Source organism: Rhipicephalus microplus, chromosome 1, assembly GCF_043290135.1.
Source record: "Rhipicephalus microplus isolate Deutch F79 chromosome 1, USDA_Rmic, whole genome shotgun sequence".
Lineage (NCBI taxonomy): Eukaryota > Metazoa > Arthropoda > Arachnida > Ixodida > Ixodidae > Rhipicephalus > Rhipicephalus microplus.
The window spans coordinates 274898728-274924951 of record NC_134700.1 but is presented as its reverse complement, the minus strand read 5'-3'; the positions used below and the strand labels follow the sequence as shown (position 1 = coordinate 274924951).

The 26224-nt window shown below is 45.6% G+C and overlaps 1 protein-coding gene across 1 annotated transcript; it reads right to left on the bottom strand.

Moving 5' to 3' along the window:
- Positions 1 to 151: 151 nt before the first annotated feature.
- LOC119188211 (transcription initiation factor TFIID subunit 6) lies at positions 152 to 25645 on the bottom strand. The gene is made up of 12 exons (XM_037436145.2): positions 25371 to 25645; positions 24890 to 24976; positions 15991 to 16144; positions 15594 to 15650; positions 15019 to 15182; positions 13750 to 13815; positions 11720 to 11797; positions 10620 to 10721; positions 10217 to 10341; positions 9097 to 9355; positions 3589 to 3759; positions 152 to 2223 (listed from the first exon to the last, which is right to left on the bottom strand). The coding sequence occupies exons 1-12, from the start codon at positions 25518 to 25520 to the stop codon at positions 1726 to 1728; spliced, it is 1911 nt and encodes a 636-aa protein (XP_037292042.1). The 5' UTR covers positions 25521 to 25645; the 3' UTR covers positions 152 to 1725.
- Between the last annotated feature and the right edge of the window lie 579 nt (positions 25646 to 26224).

The window sequence follows — 26224 nt, the reverse complement described above, 5'->3', positions numbered from 1 at the left end:
ACCGAAGCTACATTTGATGTTACATATTTTTCTTGTACCTTCTCTTGTTTAACAGTAGCAGTAAAATGTAGTATTATACGCACACAAGTTTTCTGGCAGACTGAGTAATGCGTTTAACAGTCCAAAGGACGTCAGAATTGCAAGAGAACAGTTTCTCTCATGTGAAAGCGTAGTTTTATACAGTAGTATTCACTGACAAAGCATGGTGGAAAAAAAGAACATAAGGACAACTCTTTCCTGCCTGGTTGAATGTCACCATGCCGCAATTGGGTAATTTAGATGATGCAGGTACAAATAGAAACTTACTTGGCACACATTTCGTTAGCTGTGATGAAAAGGAAGACTGCAGGAAGCTTTGTTCAGCTTTGTGCAGTTCCCGCGTGTATTGTGAAAGTTAGGTCAGAACACGACTCGTAAACTCAATAACATGGCACACAGGCATCATTATCAAACATATTTATAAATTGGTGCGCCAAGTGATGTTCGACGTCTGATGGCAACAGTTTTTTTTTTTACAGTGGCAAGATACAAACATTTATAAGTTCCACGCTGTTTTGATGAAAACAGTAGCGTCCATACTTTATGCAGTGATAAAAAGAAAGGCCCCAAAAATAATTTCCACAAACAAAATTTACACAAGATGATATGCAGGTAAGGGCATAAGGCGAAAAATGAACACCTGCGTCTTTAACATGAAAACATTCGAAGCAGCCGAGTCAATGACAAGTGCTGCTGGCTCTTTGGCAATTGAGTCCTGTGGACATGAACACCGACCGCTGCAGTGACTGCACTTATCAGATGGCAATGACAACCAGCCATAGCAATGATTCAAAATGGCATTTTCCAGCTCTCCATTCCAGTCATCAGAACACAATTAACCTATCTGAGAAGTTACAAACAAAGATGCTCTGGCCGACAAGACAGTTCACAACAAACATACAAGCGATACGAACAAAAAGTTGGCTGAAGCACTACAGCCCGTTCTTTTATCTAGATAGTACGATGAAAAGGTAAAGGGAACTCAACGGTAACTTCCTGGCATTCGAACATTCTCTCAGATATTAGGAAATGTGCAGTTTGCACAAGCAGAACACTTCATATTGCAATGAAAAATCAACTTCTTGCCGCTTTCCTTGCCAACCCTACCGCCATCTCATTTTTTTTCTCTAGCTCTGCGATTTACAAGACGCAATCTTAGCCCACCAAAAGCACCCCTATTTTGTACAATTCTAGCTTCGCAAACCAAACTACAAATTCAAAAGAAGAACATTTGTCAACAAAAAGAAGTACAATAAAATAAGAAGTATACGAAAGAAGCACTAAGCTTTTCCTACATGCTTTCCATGAAGCTTTATATACATGCATAACACTGCTTCTGATGCACACTGCCCTTTTACACCTCATCCTTTTGTAACCGAGATGGCCTGCACACATGTGTGCACATCCTCACATTGTCTTTGAAATGAAGAGCTCATTGTACATGTCAATCCCAGCGTTGTTACAAAAATAAGGAAGCAGCAGAGAGGGGAAGATGACAGTGAGAAATTAAATTGAATCACCAACAGGGCGTGGTCGACAGAAGTGGCATCATGCTCAAGCTCTTATGTACACAATGTTTCGAGAATGAGAGGCAAAAAAAAAAAAAACGGTCTGCCACAACACGTCCCTGGAGGACACTAGCTCGCAAAGCGCATTGTAATCCACTGCACACACTTTTTCCATGTCTCATGATGGGTCCATTATCTCCTCAGGTTCTTCCTTGACTTCTGCCACCTGAATGGTTGCAGTGGCTGCAGAGTCCGATGTTGTGGCAGCCACCGTAGTCACTGGGTGGTGCAACTGTGCAGCAGATGACGTTGCCGTTGAGAATATCCCCTTGACGGCAACACTAGATGGCTGAGCCATGGTGACCACAACCACTTTGGTCAGCGAGGCTGTGGAAGTGACGGTCTTGGTTTGGAGTGTGTTGCCTTGGGGTGTTGGTGCTGCTGTCACAATCTTCACCAGTGTTGGCGTCGAGGCAACGGTGCTGGTGCTACTATTGCTGTTGTTGACAACACCCGTAGCGGCATTGGCGAGTGGGCTTGCCGGTGCGGCCAAACGCGGAGGGTTGGACGTGACAATGACGTACTTCTGCGGCGCTCCCGACAGCGATGCCGTGGGAACCCGAGGAGTGGGAACTAGTGAAGATGCACGTGGCGCAGCTTGAAGAAGGCGAGAAGGCTGAAAAAAGGAAAAAAAATGGCACATATCAATTCCAAGCAAGGTCACTTGAAAGAAAGCTACGATGAAACTTATGACCTTACACAATTCTGCAAGCATAATGACGTAAAATCCTCGTAACTTCTCGCACTATTCTTTTACCACTTGTCAACAAGCCTTCAAGGGGCACAGACACAAAATTTCTAAGGAGAAATAATGAACAAGATAGATTTATGCGGAGACATACACAATATCTGTGAGATATCAAGGACAGATATGGCCTAGAACATATTCAAAATCAATTTTCGTTGCATGCCGCACGACTGAGTGGAACGTGAAGCCCCTCGCGATGCCGACATCAATGCAAGGGCAATGTAAACAAACCCACATCATGAGTCTGTGTTGGCTGGTTGCTGGCACGCGCCTTGGCCTTGCGCTACAATTGATATACTCATCTGTGCCTGCGGCTTCCCATGTGCTGGTTGTGCTAGCTGTCAGTGCAGCGCGAACTTCACAGTTTTGCATGGTCATGTGGCCAGCTGTGTACCTTGTCCCTGGAACTGCTCCTACCTAGTTCGATGCTCTTTGATACTGCAACTGAGACTGCGTGCTCTAAGAACATCTTTAAATAAAATCCATCTCCTACTCGCTTAAAATGAGGTTTCCAGCTGTGATGAGTGGCTCATAAGCTACCTATTGCAAAAAAAAAAAAACAATGCAAAATTTTTGTGTCAGTGCTTCTTTATGACAATATACCAGTAAGCTTTTTCTAAAAATTGTTACCAGTATTTTTATGTTCTTGCATTTAATAGCATTACAAAAACCAATGATTACGCTGCATGCATATACAGAGAAATGCAAACGAATGCTCCGGTTACCACGCGTTGTGCTTGAACACTTCATGTGGAGGATGAGGTATAATCGAGACAGAAATATAACAATATTGTTGGCAATTTTCATGGAGTTAAAAAGCCATAGAGCGAGCGTTTTATTAATCTCGCAGGAATTAAAAGTTTTCATGCTCGACTTATGACGATTCTAGTCGAAACAGATACAGTAGACTCTTTGTAACTCTGTTAGACGAAACTGCTGCTTACATGGAACAAGTGCTTTTGACAAGGTTAACTTCATTCTTGCATTCTCCACCCCAGGTCATCTCTCAGTTAACGGAACTCCAATTAAACGGGACATATTTTACTTGTCTTTTCAGATTTCGTTTAATATGAGGCTACTGTATTGCCTGTCACAAGGTGTGATCTTTACTTGTAACATCAAGTCATATTGTGTCTTAGTCTCAAACCACTTGCGCATTTTGTGATGTTATGTTCACAGAAAGCGTTAGTACAAAAGACATGCAATGCAAATAACTCGTGAGGTCATACACACCTGCGTAACTGTAAGAGTGGTTCGTGCTACTGAAGCTGTGGTGGTGGGCTGCATACGAGCTCTAACGACTTGCGCATGTAGAAGGTGGCCCAGGTAGCCGTATTCTGCACGGTACTCGTCCGCATTGTCAGGTGGTGTTCGCGTCGCTTTCAACGCTGGTGCCAGCACCCTCTGATCGACAGAAGGAAACAAAAATAAGCTCCCTTTTCTTTTAGCAAATGAGCATTATATCTAGTGTAACAAAAGAATGCAAGTGAGAAATAAGACTTTATAATATATAACATTACAGAATTGCGTGCCACTTCTAGGTGCTTGACAAGCAATGGCAATTTATCTTTGCACTAATTGATAGACCTCAACTGATGCTTTCTTCACAAGGAAAGTGCAGAGAAGGTCACGTTGTTCCAAACCTCCATGCTTTCTTCACTAGGAATGCCTGGAGAAGGTCAGGTTGCTTCAAAAGCCAGTGAGGTACTGCTTGTGCCCAAACACAGCAGAGAGCAACATTTCTATGTAATGTAAATTCAAAGGCCCCAGTTCAATGACCTTTCATCAGTTAAACCCTCAATACCACTCAACATCACGTATCACACTTTCTGTTCATTGACTTCTTGTCAGGTTCAACTCTCAATATCCCTCTCTAAACACTGCGTATAGTACCACATTTTGCGACAAAATCTGTATCTCTACATCGACTTAAGGGGGGGCGCGGCAAGTAAAGTGCCGATTTTGGTCAAAATATGCGATTTTCTGATTTATTTTTTTTTTCGTAATCTTCAGACCTTCAACTTCCTTGTTCTAAAATATTACAGCGAAACGTGCGCTACAAATCCCGCAAATAGTGTTTTTGCCGAGGCTAGTCGCCGAAAAGTGCGAAAAAAAAGCCCCTGAAACGGTGTTGTTCACGCCGCACAAACGCGCTAAGTTGTTGACTGTGGGCCGCCATTTTGGTAGCTTTGGAAAGAGGAGAAAGCCGGCTTCCCGATGGTCGCGGTCTCGTATTTCGCCGAGTGAAAATAAAAGCGCGAGGAGCAAGTAAAAAAACAAAAACGAAGAACGGCAATTGGCTGCGCGGGTCACGTGGTAGCAGGCGCGACCTCTTACTGGTCAAAGCTGCGCCGCGCACCTTGGCAACCTTGGAAGCGCGAGCGCATCTGCGGCCGCCGCTTTTTTTTTTACCAAGCTTTGTTTACATCGGTGGTCTCTTCTGAGTGCTTGCTCATACTGCGGTGCTATGTTGTCGCAAAAAAAGTTCCGGAGCGTCCACAAGTACGGCAAGCGTCGGAAAGCTTGGAACAAAGGGCAGACGACTGCGGCTGCCGTCCCAGTCGCAGTTCCGGACGGAGCATGCTCTTCAAGCGTCACGGAGCCTCTACTCAGACCCTTCGCTGATTGTTGTGAGGCCGAGAGTGTGGAAGGTGCCACATCGTCGTATGTCAGACCGCCGGATGCCGTCGACCGTGATGGACGCTCTCGCGAACCCGATTGCGGTGGCACCGCGTCGGCAGCCGTTGCAACTCCGGGCGTGCGCGCGTCGAACATTCTATCGCGAGTTTCGGCCCAGATTCCGAGCAGTGAAGAAATCGCGCAGCGGGCGCAGACAAGGCGGGATGTTTTGGATGCCGTAGCATCGAAGTCCGCTTCAAAGCGGAAGCTCGAGCTTCTGAACGAAGGCTGCGACGAAAATGACGGCGGTAAGGACTCCACATTCTTCATTGTAAATAAGAAGATGCTGAACGGTCTGCTTTCGTCAGTAAAGTGCAACAAGTGCGACGAAGGGTCGATACGCCTCGAGACTACGCACTGCCTTGGACTCGCGGCGAGGATGGGACTTTTTTGTGACAATTGTGGCATAGTGAACAGTGCGTGGTCGTCCCCGAGGTGCTCCGGGCAACAAAAAACGAACCCCTTTGAGGTAAACGTGCGTGCTTTGAGGGCTGTGCAGTCAGTTGGCAGAAAACAATCTGCCATAAATGACATTTTTTCTGCGATGGACATTTCGCATCGAGCACTGCACCACAAGTCCTACCAGAGACTGCAAAGGAAGTACAGCCACCCTGCCACCACATCAGCTGCCACCCGCATTGAAGCAGAAAGTGCACAGAAGGTGCATGACATTTACAAGGACCTAGGAGGAGTGCCAGGCAACATTGACGTCATTTACGACGGCACGTGGATGACGAGGGGGCACAGAAGTCATATTGGCGTGGGCTGTGTAATCGAGCTGTACACAGGCTTGGTCTTGGACCACTGTGTCCTGTCCAACTACTGCCAAGGCTGTGCTGTTGGCCCCAAGCCAGGTGACGACAACTATGAGGAGTGGCTTGAGAAACACAAGCCACAGTGCCAAAAGAACACCGATGCTAATGCAGGCCAAATGGAAGTAGAAGCAGCTAGGATCATGTTTGAAAGATCGTTTACCAAGTACAAGCTTCGATACATCAATGTGCTCTGCGACGGTGACAGCCGTACGTACCTTGCCCTCACGCAAGACAAGGTGTATGGCTACATGGTGATTAAGAAACAGGAGTGTGTGAACCATGTGAAAAAAAGAATGGGCACTTCCTTGCGCAACCTTCTTGATGAGCACAAATCCAAAGGCCGAGGACTGAGCATGGGTGGCAAAGGCCGGCTGACGCAGGGCCTGATAAAGAAGTTGACGAATTATTATGGCTGGGCCATTAAGAGCCACCCCAATGATGTTCCTGGCATGGAGAGGGCCATCATGGCCACTTATTACCATGTAACATCCACAGACCAGGATCCACACCACGACCTGTGCCCAAGTGGGACTGACTCCTGGTGCCCGCACAATCAGGCATTGGCCAAGGGAGAGCCGCTGCCGCCTCACAAACATAAACTGCCCCCTCACGTGCAAGTGGCACTGCTGCCAATCTACAAGCGCCTCTCGAACAAAGAGCTCCTTGAAAGGTGTGCGCAGGGAAAAACCCAGAACGCTGTGGAGAGTATGAACAGCCTCATTTGGTCACTCCAGTCCAAGAGCCAGTTTGCGTCCCTTCGAAGTGTGGAAAGTGCAGTTGCAGATGCAGTCTGCCGTTTCAATGGTGGCTGCAAGAGTGCGCTGCAAGAGATCACTGCTCAACTGGGCTTCAATCCAGGAGACTGCTCTTTGCGGCGAGCAGCCGAAAAGGATGCCAAAAGGGTAAAGAGGGCTCAAAAGGCGCATTGTTCCACGACAAAGAAGCGCAAAACTGGGTTGCGCTCTACTGAGGCCAAGGCCACAGCATCTCAGGATTACTGCCCAGGAGGATTCTGAGTGTTTTAGGCATGTTGTGAACTTCCAAACAAGAGTGAACTTTCAAAGTCAGTTTTCTCAACTCTTGATTTTCGCCTATGTGCCTTCGCTAGAACATCTGTCATTTTCTAACAAAGACTGATAGAGTCGTTCCGTTTTTTGCACTAGGCTCAGGAGGCCTTTAGCAGTGCAATAAAGCTTTATCTCTCTTTTTACTCATCATTTAAAATTTTTAGAACACATTTTATAATTACTGCGATGTGTGCGCAAAACAACATCCATGTTTTGGAAATTTTATTTATGGTTACAAGATCTAGAAAAATCAACTAATAGCTTCTTTGCACAAGTTGATGCTTTGGGAACATAATAATATGAAAAAATAATTTCATTTAGCAATAATTATCTCTTTAAGTGTGAAGAGCATTAATTAGTATAATTATGCTTGTAACTCAAAAAGTACAAAAGGTATTTGAAAACGGTTTTCATATTTGGAATCCTCACAATCATCCACATACACACACCAAATTTCATCACAAACAGTACATTAATAAAAAAATTAGTTTTACTTGCCACGTCCCCCCTTAAATCGCGCACCTGTACCTCCTGGACAAAAAAATAATAGTACCGTAATTAGTCGAATCTAACACGCACCTTTTTTCCGTGTAGGCGAGTTCATAAATCGCATGCACGTTAGAATCGAGTACGAAAAAAAAAAGCGAATACGGTTATTCTATTGCCATCAGCATTTTCAAAATGGCCACCCATACGTGCGTCGGTATGGCGCTTCTGCCATTTATGTATATGTGTTTCCCATGCGCGGCACTTCGTACGTGTGCTGAGGAGTTCGTCATCTTGTAATGCATTAGCATCTATGGCATGGAAGGTCCGACTCCAAAAATTCGACGAGTGCACCACGATGCCGCTTTTAAAAGAAAAGTCATCACGTGTGCAGAAAAGGACGGAAATTGGGCCGCATCACGGTCGTTCTGAGTTCCCGAAATGTGCGTGCGGGACTGGAGGAAACAAAAGCAGAAGATTGTCGACAGCCAAAAGCAGAAGATTGTCGACAGCAAAGCTTCACGCAAAGGCTTCAGTTGACCACAGCAGGGTCGGTTTTCGCAAATTGAAGAGCTGCTCGGTGACTATGTGCTTGAGCAGCGAGCGGCACATCGGCCCGTGACGACAGAACTGCTCCAAGTGCAGGCTATGCAGTTAGCCATAGAAAAAGGGCTAATGCGGAGCCAGTTTAAAGCGAGCAGTTGCTGGCTAACTAACTTTAAGAAGACGAAAGGCTCTCCCTTTCGAAGGCGAATGGGCATATGCGAAAAGTTTCCAGAGGAGTACGATGAAAAGCTTCACAGTATTCAGAGGTTTGTCCTTAACTTGCGGCACAACGGCTACCTGCTAGGGCAAATCGGTAATGCCAATCAGACGCCTCTTTACTTCGACATGCCTGGCACCACCACCGTCGAGAAGAGGGGGGCGAAGCAAGTTCGCGTGCTTACATCGGGCCACGGTAAAACTAGAGTGACGGCAATGCTCTGTTGCATGTCAGATGGGCACAAGCTTCCCCCGTACCTCATATTTAAACGGAAGACGCTCCCGAAAGGAGTCGTTTTTCCGAGTAGTGTGATCTTGCGGGCCAACGAGAAAAATGGGTGCGCGTTGCAATCGATGTCTTACTTTTTTTTCGTCGTGGAAACCGGATGCGTGTTACAATCGAGGGCGCGGTAGAATCGAGTAAATACATTAATAAATCCAGGGCTCATTCTTTTAGTTAGACACAATCAAATTAAACCATCAGGTAATGAAGACAAGGTATGCCCAGAGTGCATTATTTATAGTTTTTAGCTGTAGTACAGTAATTATGACATTTCTGGGAAGGAACTAGGATGAAAAATAAACTTGCCACCAATAAGGAAGGAACCAAACCGACAATCTTCAAATAATTTGTTCAATACTCTACCGATTAAGCCACAGTGGCAATCATCTACTTTATTGAGCAATTTTGTGTTCCCAATCATGGGGGTGTTAGCCAATACTACTCATAGCCATGGAGGCGACTGTAGAACACTCGCTGTCATGGCTACGAGTTGAGTGGCACCTATACCTCACATTCACATGTATAAAATTATTTTACAGATATAAATGCTAGCAGTCAGAAAAGCCTCTTTAGCCTCTGTAGTGCTGCCTAGCATATGGTGAAACAGCGTACATATGTGTGTTTAGAAAGGCCTGGTGGCGTGGCGTACCAGAAGAAGCTGCTTGATGTGCTCGGCTGCCTTCTTGTCCACGGGTGAGACACCGGGCTCCTCAAGAGCCTGGCGCAGTTTTTCACCCAAGGCCCGCACTCGTGGAAGCACGAAGGACCGCACCACCTCAGGCCCAAGCTCAGCCAACCCCGAGACAGCCCCATAGTGAGACGCAAGCGGCATCTTGTCGTTCTGCAGCGCCCGGCTGAACATGCGTGTCACGCGGGTCTGCACATTGTTGGTGCTTGTGTTGAAGTTCCTGTGGGCACACAAAAAGTGTGTGTTACAGCAAGTGCAACAACAGCATTGAAAAAAAGTACACGGAAAGAGTCAGAAGACAAAGACATACGGCGTACTGCAATGTTCAGAAGCTGCGTGGCTGGCTACGGTTGCATAACGGCAAGAACAGGGAAGGGCGTATTAAAGGGACATTAAAGCAGCAATTTCAATTTTATACGCATGCTGCCTTGGCATCATGTTGTTAATGGAGCATAAGGGTAGAGCATTAGCTAGGTTTGGCCTCCTGTTTTGATAGGTTTACGCTTATAAACCAGCAGGGAGCCTTACATCATGCAGCGAGCCATCACAGAGTCATTTCATTTGTCCTTTCCTCTGTGTAAAAGTCTGCCCAACAAATGATCCTGTACTTTGCAAACATGGCTATGTGTGTCTTGTTCCCGAAAGATTTCAAATGATGCACACCTGTTCAGGCGCCTTTGCTGACCACTCTCTGTACATTTTCTCCAGTTATGCTTGTGCAACTTTGGTCGCTTAATGAAACTGATGCATTAATCGTATTTGCAGCAATGTGCGAAAGCAGTTGCGACACAATATTGTTCTACCTGTTGTGGAAAACCATGCGTCGGGTGAAATGGAAACTGAAGATCAAGTTTACCTCAACATGACCATGCAGTGGCCCAGCTTTCCTCAGCTCCAGTTTCATGATGCACCCGCAAGCTCTTTCCTGCCTCTGGTTTGCAGAGCAAAGCCATGGAGACAGGCAAGAGCTGGGATTGTTTCTTTCACATTATACGCGAGCAAGCGAAAAGTCAGTTGCATCGTTCACGTGCCTACCTTTGGTGTAGGATGAAACACTCAAACAGTAAGACAGGAAACTCACTTGCAGATTTGGGCCATCAGACGGGACGCAAAGTCTCGCAGCGCCCAATGGTTGTCCACATCAGGCCTGGTGCACAGTTGCCTACTCACAATACATGTTGCCACCGAGGGTATGAGCTCATGCAGCTGCAAGAAGAAATATGCAATTGCTGTTGAGTAGAATGTCTCGTCAACAAAAGGACAGACATTATTTTCTCCTTCTATGCAGCCATGAGAGAAAGTCCGTTATCAAAAAATGTGGTGAATGTTTTGATGGCATGCGTGGCTACTGGCTATGTTGTGTCCATTAATTAGCACAAGGGCAACTAAAAATTCAAATAATTCATGCTGGCACTTGAACTGAGGAAGCAGGAATTTACAACTTGACTCATTTTTCTCAGTAACGTGAAGCTCTGGTCACTTACATATTTCTCGAGGTACAAAGTCTGGTTGTCAAGCAGTGCCTTGACCATTCGAATAAGGTAAATGAGGAATGCCAGATTGTTCTGCACGACATTCACCTTCACCTGGAAATGCAGGGTAAGTGTCATGAATAAACCACAGAAACAGTAACAAGAACTGGAATCATGTATTATATAACCCAGACCTGCCTACCCTACAACTTACAAAAATGCAAGCAAGCAGTAATGAAATTTTTTTCAATTATAGTATACAGTAGTATCTTGCTAAATGCAACTGGAAAAATAGAAGTTCCGGTCAGTGAGAGAGGTGTAAACAAATGCAGCAGCAAAATGCAAAACTACAAATTAGAGGCAGTTGCGCCGTTTAGACGGCAATCTATCTCTTATGTGGCGCGGTGGTGCATGCACCTTTGCCCCCGTGGAAAGGGCATGAAAAGTTTTTGTATGGGTGCCCCTTGTTGCTACATCTCAGAGGCTTTTGTCCTTCCAATCCTGGTGCCAATAATGTACACACGAGCCCGCTTGTTACAGCATGTGTGGTTCAACCGAAAAGCGGGATGTCTTCATATGCAACGCACAGAAAGAGTGATGCTAGGTCTTTCCTAACAATGCCAGAGACAAAAAGACAGGCCAGCTGCAGCCTGTCTTGTTAACAGTAATAACAACACAGGTGATATGATAGGACACTCAGCACGCATGTAGTCCCATTGCAAAGAAAAGTTACACGTCAGATCTGATTAAAGCTTACTGCTTTGAGGACTGCTTGGCACGAAGGGCGCATATTAAAGAAAATGGCGAGCAAAGACAAAATTTTGCTGTCAGTTTCTTGCAAGCCCGAAGCATTGTACTAATTATCTTGAATGAAATCATATTGTCTTTTTGCAGGTGTATGCTCAACCTTAATAATAAAAACATGCATGACACAGCAAATTGCGCTCTCTGGTACTTGGAAATCAAAAAATGCTCCCCCCCCCCCCCCAAATCTTTTGAAGTACCAAACTTCTGCGTTCAGCACAAAAAAAGAAAAAAAGTCAATAATGTGCATGAAATCATTTCATAAGTATAGACGAGCGTAAATGACCAAGCGCGTAAACTCTGCTTACCCCTTCCGAGATGAAAGTGCATAACCGTGGCAGCATCTGGTGGAGACCTGGATCTGAAGCCAAGCTTTGCAGCGCTTCCTGCAAAACAACATTATCCAAGAATGTTTGATTTGATGCAAAAATATTTCAAGTCATAAGAACAGTAATGCAAATGAGGCAGAAAAACATGTGACATAATACAGCAACGCTTGTTTGAGCCGGCATGTAAATATAAGTTAAAAGCTATATTGAAGACAGAGGAGAGTGACAAGTTTTTTGTGCGGGTACACCTTTAACATAGACCAAAAAATTAAAGCTTGGGTGTTTTTGAATTCTAATTTCGTCTGCTACGTAACTACATCAACTGTTATTTTATCAGACCAAGTACTCAAGCAAAATGACAAAATCTGCTACAGAGAAATATAGAGACAGACACTGGCATCATTCAGTGGTTTGCATTCCAGATCATTAGAGATTATCTTGTTTCACTAACCTCCTGAAAGCTGCATGTAAAGCAGCAAAACATAGACTATTTGCATGACTTTCTGTACGTAGCGCCATCTAACATGCGGTGCCAAAAGAGTGTGCATTATTATGAGCAGTACATGTGCTGCCCCCCCCGCCCAATGCATGACATTTGCCACTTTTATCGAGTGCACGATTTGTAGCACCGAACTGCACACAGAGCTCTGTTTGGGTGACTTTCCTTCCAGACACAGGAATGCTCCAAGCACGCGCAATGAGACAAAATTCTTGGAGAGAAGGGTCATCCTGTCACTTCACTCCAAGCTCCATGCTAAGCAGGCTGCAGGCGATCATACTCAGATCACCCAAATCTGCCCATCCTTTTTTTCTATTTATTTATTTATTTGTTTGGAAATTTGTGATTGTTGCGGTGCTATAGACTAAAGGTAACATTATGAGTCACCTGACTAGGTCTCTAGCACCACACTGTACATTCTTCACAAAAAGCAACTGCATTGTTAAAAAGAATAAGAAGAATAAATACAAGAACAGCATGATATTGCGGAGAACTAGGAGAAAGCGTATACAAAATAAATACAACAATACAAAGGTTTGGAAATGGGTTAGATTACATATACATATCATTGCAAAGCAAATAAACAAAAGAGGGAGACAAAAAGAGCAATAGCAGCGCAGACACCGGTGTTCCATATGGGAGCATAAATTGGTCACATGAGTTGGTACATATACTATAACACATTATGCATACATATATGAGAAAATGGGACAACTTAGTGCATTCAAGACTTCAATTTTTAAATGTGCTCTAAGGAGTACATCTTTGACTTCATTCTGAAAGATTGTATGGAAAAAGCATGCATTATCAAGGTTAGTACTTGGGTATGAATCTTTAGTAGATGAGCCATTTTAAAAGCTACTGACCATAGGTAGTTGCTGACCATCAATAGAAAATTACATGAATAGTTTTTGCACAGCTTGTGGTGAAATTGCTACTTTGGCTTGCATGCTCTGGGAGTGCGGGTCGTTAGGCCAGATGTCCAGCAAGGAAGAGTGGGGCACACTCGCGAAGTCCTATTTTCGAAGACCAAATCGTGGCCGTTCAGCGCGATCATGACTGGGCCGGCACGCTAGACCTGTCGGTCCCGTCGTGGGATGATTATCCACGTGCACGTTTTGTCACAAAATGCTGCACCAAATAACTTACTCACCCACAACATTAAATGCTACGCTGTCACCAGCTTGACAATGTGTCCCTCGAAATGAGAAAAAAAAGAGTCGCTGCTCATGTTTCAACAAACCCTACTGATAAATGCTGCCTTATTGGTTAATTTTTAAATTTCATGTTACAATGATGGTCCACTCTTCTATGCTAGCATGTAACCTTTACATTTAAATAAAATGGGAAAGACTCTTTTTGATAAGTACTTTGTGTGCCTATTTCAAATTTGTGGTATACTGTCAATGACTGAAACTTTAGAAGTGTTCCTAGCAAGCATGTGAGAGAATAGATACACAAGCACACACAAACACACAAAAAAAAGCATCTGCACCTGTCTGACACTCACCGCTCTCCTCGAGTCGTCAGATCCAACACAGGCTTCTGTAATTTCCTTATAGTAAAGTTGCTGCTCCTGGAAAACAAAAAGTATAACAGTGTATTATGCAACTGCACTTGTATGTGATGCAGTAACAAGGATTATCTAAACAATAATTATTAGGAATTATCATCTGCTATGACCAAAGCCTGCAAAACGCTTTCCGACACCCTTTCTTTAGTTTTGTATGAATCGTTCATTTGCCATTATATATCGGGCACATAAACTACCACAAACATCGAAAAGAGCCATATCATCAGCAGCAAGAAATTGCTAAATAAAGTGAATAGCCTGCAGTTCCATACACAACCTTTAATTTTAGCTTTGCACTAGTGGGAAGTTGCAAACTGGAGTGCATTGCCTGTAGATTGTATCCATCTCCATCTGTTACTGGAAGACATGTTACATCTGGAATGCTTGCTGCTCTACATCTACAGCATATCTTCCGAACCTAAAGTCGCCATAGCAACACTGTCACAACAGAACAAGTGACAATGCAGTCACTTAGTCACTGTAAGTGAGCCAGAAACTTTGTTGTTTTTGTTTGTCTGAGACACCCTTCTCACAACTTAACATGCCAATACAAGGTCACATGCACTTCTTACAACCTAATTAGAGCGAGGCAATGTTTTCCTGGAGAAGTACTCAAATTCTTTAACTATGCATTTTGCCATATAACCATCTTAGTTGTGAATCATTGGGCATGACTTACATGGCATACTTATAAACTACAAAGAACTACAGAAGAGGGCCCTGAAAACAATTAGTAGTCCAAAAAGCAGAATCAATATACCTCAAGACGCCTTGCAAATACAGCATGTGTTTTTGGTTAACGCACAATGTAATCACAAGATATCAATTTCAGCGAAGAAAATTATATGCATTGACCCTTTCATTCCTCCCAACGTCTTTTTTTCTTCCACACATCAACACGTTCAAGCAAAAAAAAAAAGGAATTTTTGGCATTGCCATTGCTGGAATCTGAGCTTCCATGTGAGGTATGCACATGGTGGTTTCGTTGCCGTGTGAAAATTCTACGACAGCAAATGCCTATCTACCTACACGGAAAATTCTATGAAAGGTGGCTTTCTCATACTTGCCTATGTGCTAGCACGTTACTGGGAAAAAGAAATGAACCAAGACAGAAAGCACATGTAGGTGAGTATTTGCCTTTCCACAGCACCAATAAACAGAAAAAAAACGTTGATACAGGCCTTCAATCTATGGGGTGCCACTTACCACAGACAGCTCGTGCGTGGCAAGCTGCTTGACACGGACAGTCTCAACTTGTTTGGTGCGCTCTTGCTTGCTTGGAAGGCCGGGTACCTTCGAGCCAGGAACCACGACCTTACTCAGCTTGGTCACGGGGTCAATGCTCTCCACACGTTGTAGGTCTTTGGAAACTGCACAGCAGGAGCAATGTACTTTGGATGTCAAGCTCATTTATACAGTACCAGATCAGCTGCCTATGCCTAAATTCTTCCAAGTGTACTACTTCAATTCACCCGCAATTCCGTCTCTAACTAGCACAGATGTAACATATTTTGGGGTGCATGTTCCGGATCGTGCAGTCATGCTTCTTCAACCCAACAGTAACAAGTAACTGTTCTATTATTTGGTAACTATTGTACCATTTCACAGCTTCATGCAATTGAAAGAATACATACATATAACTGTGTAATTATCCATTTAGAACTCTCGTGCTCTTATGAAACTGGCAACAAGCAAGAGGCAATATAACTTAACAGTCATTCTGCTAGCAGTGCATGTCACTGAAGCGAAAGAAACAAATAATGAGAAAAAAACACTCGTACCAGGTGGTGGGTTCTCGGGTACTGTGGGCTGGATTCCTTCTATACTCAACCAATGAGCTGGAATGAGAAATGACACAGATTACCATGCAATGAAGCATAAAATCATTCTAGCAATACCATAAACAATGGTGCAGGAAACGTGGCTTTCCACCTTGACTCCACATCATCCCTAATGTGGTTTGAAACAGTTTTCCTCTCGATTCTTACAGAGAAAATCACATGCGACCAAATCACTTTTCTGGTCTCACCCATTGAATTATTCAAACAAGCTGAGACGTAAAACTTTTTTAACAAGACTCTCCCTTAATAAAGCAATGAAAATGTAGTGGGTAATAGCACTACTCTAAGCATCTCTCCAAACATATCTATCTATACTGAAAATTGTACTTGCCCCTACCTTTTATGGAAACATCTAGTGGGAGTTTAGGCAACTGAGAATTAATGACTTCGTTTAACTCCAACTCCTTCTCTTCAACAAAGAAGAGCTCTCGGCCACCACCACTGGCATATCGGAAAGGCACATAGTCTGGACAATGGAAACCGTAGAGCGGCTGAAATGGACACATGTTGATGAGTCATTAGATGGCAAAATGGAAGAGCTATAATACAAAAATGCAAGGAACAATACACGGTTTTACATCCAGGAGCCATAACATATAAACACTTTGTGGCTGCCACTCAAAATGAACTTTTCAACACAAATTTTGTTTTTGCATAGCCAAGCAAATGTTATGCTTTTTAAAAGCTGTTTTTTTTTGTGTTCAATTTCTCTGCAATAAAACCCACCTATGCTGCAATATGTTGCCATCACTTGCATGGAGTGATTAAGAAAATACAAAATAAATAGCTTAATTACTCTTGTGCAAATTAAACTATACTGGTTAACATTCCTACCTTTCCTTTCCCTCCTTCACAAGGGTAAAGCTTCATTTCTTAACCATTATTTCTCAATCAGTAGCTGTATCATCAACCCCTGGTTTCTAATAAAGACTGAATGCTCTCACAAAAAGAGTACTATAGCCCTGTAAAGGTATTCGATTGTGAGCAAACACTAGATTTATTGAACTTGTTAGGAAGTCAAACAAGAGTGGAATAAACGTAAAGGTAACATGTAGGTGCACCAAAATCTACTATGAACAATTACCAATCCACTACAATAAATAAATAGATATTGCCGCGCGCTTGAGCTGCCAGCGCAAAAGAGGCAGACGAAGTGGCAGTCCCCCTCGTGCCATTGTTCTGTTTTTGGCTGCGCTGAGCCGACCGCTCTTCGGACTTTTGTGAGGACGCCTTAAAAACGTCTCCTGTCTCTTTAACGTGACATTTTAATGGTGGAGGTGCTGGGTAACCTCCCCTATGCAACAGACTCCTTCTAGCAGCCGGAACGTGACCCAAAACCCAGAGCTTACGCCGGTACACCGTTTCAGTCGGAGGATTCGAGGACTGTCCCCCGAGTTTGTGCCTCACAGTACAAGTACGTCGACTGGTATGGAGAATACTGTTGCTGTCACCGCTTCCCCTACCGCTGGAGCCGCCGCTGCTCCAACCGCTGCACCCGCAGCTGCACCCACTCATTACACGCTACAAAAACCACGTGTTCCGAGTCCCTTTCGTGGTGGCCTCTATGAAGATGTGGAAGATTGGCTGGCTGAGTACGAGTACGTAGCGGATTTCAACGGGTGGGACGAAGTAGCGAAGCTCAAGAATGTGTACTTTAGTCTTCTGGATGGTGCTCGCACATGGTTCCAGAACCGCAAGGGCCTCCTAACGTCGTGGCATGAGTTCTGTCACAGGCTCCGCGAAACGTACTCGAGTCTCGATCGTCGAGAGCGCGCTGAAAGGGCCCTCCAGTCCCGCATGCAGATGCCTAATGAAGGTGTGGCTACATACGTGGAGGATATGGTTCATCTGTTCACTCGCGCCGATCCAACCATGCCGGAAGACAAGAAGCTGCGACACTTGATGCGAGGTGTGAAAGAGCAGCTCTTCGCTGGACTCATTCGTAGTCCGCCTAGAACGGTCGCGGAGTTCCTCACTGAAGCCGTCGCCATGGAAAAGGCGCTGCAGCAGCGGAACCAGTACGATCGGCAAGTGAATGCTACCTATACCACCGGGCTAGGCTCGTTCCCGACCGACGTGGGAGCGCTTCGCGAGCTGATACGTTCGGTTGTTCGCGACGAGCTACAACAGCTGCAACAGCTGAACCAGGCGCAGCAGCAGCCTTCCACGAATTGCATCGCCACCATCATACGTGACGAAGTTCAGCATGCGCTCGGCACACCTCGCCGCGAGACACCAACGCAGGTTGCTGCACCACTTCAGGCGTTCGCAACTTCAAGTGAACCCCTAGGGGTGACCTACGCAGACGTATTGAGACGCACCGTTCCGTCGTCCACGACACCATCCCCAGTGAGTGGTTTCCAGCGCACCACTTATACCGACACGTTCGAACACAACGCACCTGCACCAGTCCCACTACCAGCCGCAACCCCGTACGCCACACTGCAGTCCGCACAGGTGGTCCCTTATTTTGCAGACACTCGACCCGTCATGCGTAAATCCGACATATGGCGCATGCCCGACCGACGACCGCTTTGCTACCACTGCGGTGAAGCGGGTCACCTCTACCGAGACTGCCAGTACCGCCGACTTGGGCTGCAGGGTTTTCCTGCCAATTCACCCCGCCCCCGGTTTGGACAGAGACCACCAGAAATTGAAGATTTTATCGCTCGGCAGAACGTCCCACTCAGGCGTCAGTCGCGCTCACCGTCACCGCGGTCGTCATCTTATTCAGGCAACGGAAATCGAAGGCCGCAAGGACGGTCTCCGAGCCCTCGCCTGGAAAACTAACGCCAGCGACCTTTCGAGGCGAGGCCGCTGATTCTCGACGTGATGAAGACCTCGCCCTCCAATCGACGCGACATCGGACCAACGGAAATTCGACTACGCCGGCGCCTGTATCCCAGCTGAGCGACTTTTCAATGGACATACCTGTGCTGCTCGACGGTCGCAATTTAACTGCCTTAATAGACACTGGTGCTGACTACTCGATTATTAGCGGACAATTGGCACGTACCTTGAAGAAAGTGATAATGCCTTGGACAGGATCGCATGTACGTACAGCTGGCGGACATGTTGTAACGCCGGTTGGTTTGTGCACGTCCAGGCTACAAATACGAGGCTGCACGTTTTTGGTCAGCTCCATCGTGCTACGTGACTGCTCCCGCGAATTAATTCTCGGCCTCGATTTTCTTCGGGAATATGGCGCCGTAATCGACCTACGGCGACGCTGCATTTCCTTTTCGACAGTCAACGCTACGTCAAGGGACTCCAACCGCCGTACAACCGCCCTCCGTGTTTCCGACGACAGTGTCACAATACCACCTCGTGCAAGTATCCTAATTCAGGTGACTTCCGAAGGAACCAGTGACGGTGAAACAGTGGCAGAGTGCAACGTCTCCCTGCTGCTGGCGCTTGGAATTTCTGTGGCACGAGGCATCATTGACATTCGGAACGGTACAGCCGAGGTCATGATTACAAATTTCACCAATGAGCATCGTCACCTTTTCCGGGGCACTGCGGTCGCCTACGCTGAAGCCTTGGAGGACGTCATTGAGTGTTTTGCCTGTGAAGACAGTAGCCGCAATGGACAAACCGTAATAGATGTTGACATGAACAGTGCACTGCCAGAAGAGAACCAGAGGGCCTTGCGAGAGCTATTGTTTGAATTCAGGGCGTGCTTTGCTCAGTCGTCTAAAGTGAGTCAGACGCCAATTACACAGCACAGGATAATCACTTACGACGACGCAAGACCTATTCACCAACAGCCATACCGCGTCTCGCCGACAGAACGCGCAGCTATCAAGCAGCAAGTGAAAGAAATGATCGACGACGGCGTTATCCAGCCTTCGAACAGTCCCTGGTCCTCACCGGTCGTTCTGGTTAAGAAGAAGGACGGTACGCTTCGCTTCTGTGTAGATTACAGAAAGCTCAACAACGTCACAAAAAAAGATGTTTATCCGCTGCCGCGTATTGATGACTCGCTTGACCGACTACGACGAGCGAAGTATTTTTCTTCCCTGGATTTAAAGAGTGGCTACTGGCAAATTGAGGTTGATGAGCGCGACCGCGAAAAAACCGCCTTTGTCACGCCGGATGGCCTCTACGAATTTCGGGTGCTACCGTTCGGACTCTGCTCTGCGCCAGCTACCTTCCAACGCATGATGGACACTGTGTTGACTGACTTAAAATGGCAAAGCTGCCTTGTGTACTTGGATGATGTGGTCGTGTTTTCAACCAGCTTCTCCGAACATCTGAAGCGACTACGACAAGTACTTGAGGCGATTCGGACGGCTAACCTTACGTTAAAGCCGCAAAAATGCCATTTCGGTTACGAAGAACTAAAGTTCCTTGGACATGTCGTAAGTGCAGAAGGCGTCCGTCCTGACCCTGAGAAAACCGCCGCTGTCGCAGCCTTCCCGACTCCTGCCGATAAGAAAAGTGTGCGGCGGTTTCTTGGTCTATGCGCGTACTACCGGCGCTTTATAGGCAATTTTTCGAAAATTGCCGAACCATTAACTAGACTCACTAGAGACGATACGCCGTTCGTTTGGAGTGCTGAACAAGAATCAGCATTCACAGAGCTTCGGCTTCGCCTGGCATCACCACCTGTTCTTGGACATTTCGACGAGGAAGCCGAAACAGAAATTCATACCGACGCCAGTAACGTCGGTCTGGGCGCGGTACTCGTCCAACGGCAGGAGGGAATTGAAAAGGTCATCGCCTACGCAAGCCGAACCCTAACACGCCCGGAGTCAAACTACAGTACCACGGAGAAGGAGTGCCTTGCTGTCGTGTGGGCAATTGCTAAGTTTCGACCTTACCTTTACGGCCGTCCATTCAGAGTAGTGACGGATCATCACTCGCTGTGCTGGCTTGCGAACCTCAGAGACCCCTCCGGACGACTGGCAAGGTGGAGCCTACGTCTGCAGGAGTACGACGTCACTATCGTGTACAAGTCCGGTCGTGCACACGAAGATGCGGACACGTTGTCACGCGCGCCAGTTGAGCCTGCCGCTCAGAGCTTCGAAGAGGACTGCCCTTTCCTTGGCTCCGTAAGCGTAACAGACTTGGCTTTACGGCAGCGAGCAGATGCTCAATTGCGACCTATCATTGAACATCTAGAGGGCCGCAACGTATCACTGCCCCAGCATATAACTCGCGGATTGTCATCCTTCTGCTTACGACAGGGCGTGTTGTACAAGAAGAACGCAGCCGCCAGCAACAAAACTTACCTGTTGGTCGTCCCCGCAGAGCTGCGTGAGGAAATTCTATTTGCCTGCCACAACGAGCCTCCATCGGGCCATCTGGGCATCACCCGAACCATCGCTAGGGTACGAAAGTCTTACTACTGGCCGAAACTTGCCGCTTGCGTTAAACAGTACGTTCAAGCCTGCCGCGAATGCCAGCGCCGAAAATCCCCATCTGTTAAGCCTGCGGGATTACTTCACCCTATCGAGCCACCCAGAACACCCTTCGATCAAGTCGGCATGGACCTCCTGGGTCCGTTTCCCTTGTCATCTTCCGGCAACAAGTGGATAATCGTCGCTACAGATTATCTAACCCGCTATGCTGAAACTAAGGCGCTTCCTAAAAGCACGGCTTGTGAAGTTGCTCAGTTTTTCATCGAGAGAATTGTATTACGCCACGGTGCTCCATCCTGTGTCATCACAGACCGAGGAACAGCGTTTACAGCAAGGCTCCTTGAACAAGTTTTTCAGTTAAGTTACTCCACGCATCGCAAGACAACAGCGTATCACCCTCAGACAAATGGACTGACCGAGCGGCTTAACAAAACGATGACTGATATGCTGTCTATGTACATAGACGTACAGCACAAGACGTGGGATGAAATACTGCCTTACGTAACATTCGCGTATAATACCGCTACGCAAGAGACCACACGATTCACTCCGTTTCGTCTTCTATACGGTCGGGACGTTCAGACGATGTTGGACGCAATGCTCCCATGCGACATTGACAACATCGAGAATCTCGACGAAGATGCTGAGTGTTTCGTGCAACGAGCCGAGGAAGCACGTCAACTAGCCCGCGTAAACATCAAGAAACAACAAGGCGTCGATGCACAGCGCTACAACCGCTGCCACAGACAAGTCGATTATAAACCAGGTGACCAGGTGTTGGTTTGGACCCCTGTGCGCTGCAAAGGTCTCTCTGAGAAGCTTCTCAGTCGGTATTTTGGCCCGTACAAAGTGCTACGACAAGTGAGCGACGTCAATTACGAAGTCCTTCCGGACGGAAGCCAACCACCCCGACGCCGACAGCTACGACCCGAGATTGTGCACGTGGTGCGGTTAAAACCGTACCACACACTGTGACAATGTTTTTTTTTTTACGATACACGCTTCGTTTAGCATCGAGGCGATGCTCTTCAGGGAGGAGGGGCAGTGCCGCGCGCTTGAGCTGCCAGCGCAAAAGAGGCAGACGAAGTGGCAGTCCCCCTCGTGCCATTGTTCTGTTTTTGGCTGCGCTGAGCCGACCGCTCTTCGGACTTTTGTGAGGACGCCTTAAAAACGTCTCCTGTCTCTTTAACGTGACAATATCATTCAAGTCTCCTTACAGTGCCCACATGTTTTCACGCTGCTCAAACTATAATTTTATGAGTTAATTGGAAATGAAACTCTGGGCAAACAAACGAGGAATAAACTAAGATTGCAGGCAATCTCCATCACTGCAATAAGACACCACACTATTCTAAACAATGTGGCAAAGTGAAGTTGTGGCCAATTCAGAATAACGCTTACTTTACAAAAGAATTAGTTTTTTTTTCTTTGCAAAAGAACTGGGAGGCCTTTGTTAAAAAGTGGTACTTCCCAAAGTCATTGTGTTGTCACATCAATTACATCTGTGCATGGGCTAAGAGCCAATTATAGCCTACCCTCGATATTTCTGCTCGCATGTCCTTGACACGCATTCTCTCCTTTGGCAATTCTGTTTCCTTGCATGCATTATACGACTTATTTGCCCTATCGGTTCCCTCAAAACACCAGCAGGCATTAGCGCACAGCCATACACAACAAAGGCAACGTGCTTCAATAATGCCTTTTCTATAGCTTGCATTCTCATGCACTTCCATACCTAGAAAATGCACATATCCACGAAAATACATGAGTGTAAAGGTGACACAAGCAAAAAGGCTTTATTATTAGTATAGAGGCTGTTTCAGGCAACTGAAACTAAGAAAAAAATAACAGCCCTTTTTTATTTGCATCTGTGAGTAACCCACTGAAAAAGCTGCCAACATTATATTGTATTTTTATAACTAGGTAGTTAGTAGTTATAGAGTATTAATCTTCACATTAGTGCCTTACCATACACAAAGTTGAAAGAGCCAACTTGAAAACATTCCTATTAGTTGCTTATAACATGCAACCTCTTGCGTAGCTTTGTTCACATTTCGAAAAATAATGGCTTTTTGTGGCTTCAGTACACTTTATTTCAGGCACACAAACAATAACAAAAAGAGATTACGCAAATGGTTCTAAGTGAGATCTTTAAGTGTGCTCAATTATTATTGTGGCCATAAAATTTCAATACATTCAAATTTTTTTGTTCTTTCATTTGTGCAATGTTAATTGAAGTATGCCCAGTATAAGCTATTACAGCTACTCGTTTCATCCTGCAAATTATTACTGAGGCTGTGTTTGCGGAGTCTAACAAAATATTATTTTCCTCCAACACAAAGGCAGTTAGTTGTTGCCTATTTCTGCTTTCGCAAAGCACTTCTTCCAGTGCTTTTGTTTATCCACGTTGCTGGCATTTGTACACATTAACGTCAAAAAGGTTTTCAATAAAACAAATTTGCTTTCAATATTCTGTAGCCAATCATGCGCAAGAGGCTCCTCACAAACGTTTGCCATACCTTCACATAAAGGAAGTGTATAAAGTAGTGTGCACAGTAATGTACACAACAGTCATTTTTCTCTTACACAAATAACATAGCCACACCGTTTCACAAGGGTGGCTAATTTTATATGCCATTCATCATAATGTTTATGATGCCAGGTCCAGTGTTTTAAGACAAATTACACACGCTTCCAAGTGTTCCTGACTTGTACATGTGTTTCACGCAATGTGCATGGCACATGTAGCAAATTTTGAAGGTAAGCACCAGTACTGTGTTGTAGTGATACTAAAAAACCATACTGCATGAGCTTACACTTGCAAAGCATGTTTTGTTCAGGTCTAAACATGAGTTAATCTGGCTTATTAAAGAAAGGCTGGGTGTCAGCAAACATCCCAGAGAGCACCGTTTCTCTATTTTAACTTGATGTCTCAAACACCACAGTATGCTGTTATCATAAATTTGAAAGCATCATCGTGCTTAGGCCATTGCCAGTTAAAAAAAAAAGCACTCAAAACTCTGGAACTTAAGTATTTCCTACCTTAGAATGAAATCTAATGGTTGTTTATCTGACTAGATCAAAGCAATACTGTTGAAATTTCAACAAGTCATAAGGGGCTTGTGCAGATACGTCAAGACCAATTTTCTAGTTTGTTTTTTGGCCGTTCCATTACTCTGCGACTGATAGTTCCGGAAAGGCGACATTTCCAGTCCTAAGAAATGTGCTTTACCAATTTGCACTAACTTCAATTTACCAATCTGCCACTATTTGCAGTACATACGCTGCAAGAATATTTTGGGAGACTTATGAATTTGAGAGGCACTCGTTCAGCTATCAGCCCAATTACTCATTAAGTTTCATGCTACAACAAATGTCCACTGCCATTTCTGTTGCATGCAAATGGACATCGATACAGCATAACGGAAGAAAAAAAAAAAAAAAAAACTTCCGGACTCCACAAAAATTGTAGCACATTTCTATCCACTCTAGGAAGGGAGAAAATGTGCGGAAATGTGAGAGCGCTTACACGCACAATCAGTTTAGACCGTAAATTGTGGTACTAAATAAAACTGCAACAAGCTCCCGGGCCATATTTTTACCGCGCGATACGCATATCACAATTTCGAGTCAAAATGAAACCGCGCTGTGGTCAGCACAGTTTCGCCGTGCGAGGAGAGTGGAGTTTGTTTACGAAAAGCGAGAAGGAAAAAAAATGCTGATCGCGAGACGCACTGGAAGGTCGCCGCCACCACAGCGGGAGCAACGGCAGCCGAAACCTCCCGCGATTGCATGCGACAGCTTACGACAGAGGTTCAAACAGGCAAGCTAGCGCGCGCCGCGCAAACACGAAGTCGAAATTTCGCCGCTTACCTCGACGTTTTTCATCTTGAGCGCGTTGTCGAAATCAAACGTGGACAGTTTTCTTCGCTTTGCGTGTCCCATAAATTTGCTGGCATCCTGTATTAAAAAAAGAAGTAAAAAAAAAGTAAATCACCCCGAAGAAACGAGAGACTCGAGCGACTTAGACGAGAAACCGTCGCCCGAAGCAGCCGAAACTCGGCCGCACGCGCGACAAAATACGCGGATGCAGATGACAGTGGGGCGAAATGTTTCATTTACGTGCTCTTTCAGTGCGCATGCCCTGGCGTTAGATTTCAAATCGCTGCCGCTTGGCGCGCGAATGCGCGTGCAGTGCGCTCAGCGGGGCAGTATTGCTGTCAAGGCACGGCTCGGACAAAACGTACTTCGAGCGGATATTATCGAGCACGGGCGGCAGAAGCAGCGAGCACAGATCGAGGAGGATGTGGTCCGTTCATCCACGCGGCCCGGAACCGCGGGATCGATGACATACCTGAGCTATAACTTTGAGACGGTATGTGATCTCGTCGGCCAGCTCTTTGGCTGCTTCATCGGGTAAATTCGAAATTCCGATTGATTCGGCAATAACCTTCATGGACTCCGGCGAAAGGTTGCTGACTGTTTTCGACTCTTTTGAGGCCATGATGAAGAGCGGCTTAGTAATTTAGGTGCCGATGCAGTGTCCGAACACGGAGAAACGATCATCCTGCGGCCTTCCGAACAACGCCACGATTAACTAGCGCCATTTTAGTTGGAGCCTCCACGAGGCGCAAGCGTGCTCTTGCTCACATAAAGTTGTAAGCGCACACTCGTTACTAATGGCGCTAGCTGTTGTACAAAATAATTTTTAAAACTTCGTTATTTAGTCAACAACTGAAAAGTTATTGTTTTAATTATTCAAGAAATAACACAAACTTACAATAACAATTTATTAAAATAAAAATTTCAAAAATAAGTATTTGAAAAATGGTTATTATTTCGCAAGGTGTCTACAAACAAACCACACGAATTTATCTCCCCAACGTGTAAAGTGATTTTATCAAATATAAAGTGTTGCGTTCGTGCAGCAGGCTCGACACAGTTGCTCATGGCCTTGCCAATGGGTTCAAACTCGTTTTTCTGAAACACGCGAGGCATCTACTCAGCGCACACGGCGTAAACCTCTGGAGTCGTGCGGAGCTCGCTCATGTGTTCTTTCTCATGAAACTTCACACTTCACTTTACCACAGCAGGCCCTTTACGACTACATCCCTTTCACGCTGGATGCAGTTTATCGCGCAACACACGGACCACGACAAGCAATATGCTTAACTCAGGTCGTGGCGGCACCAACTCTGTGTCCGTGAA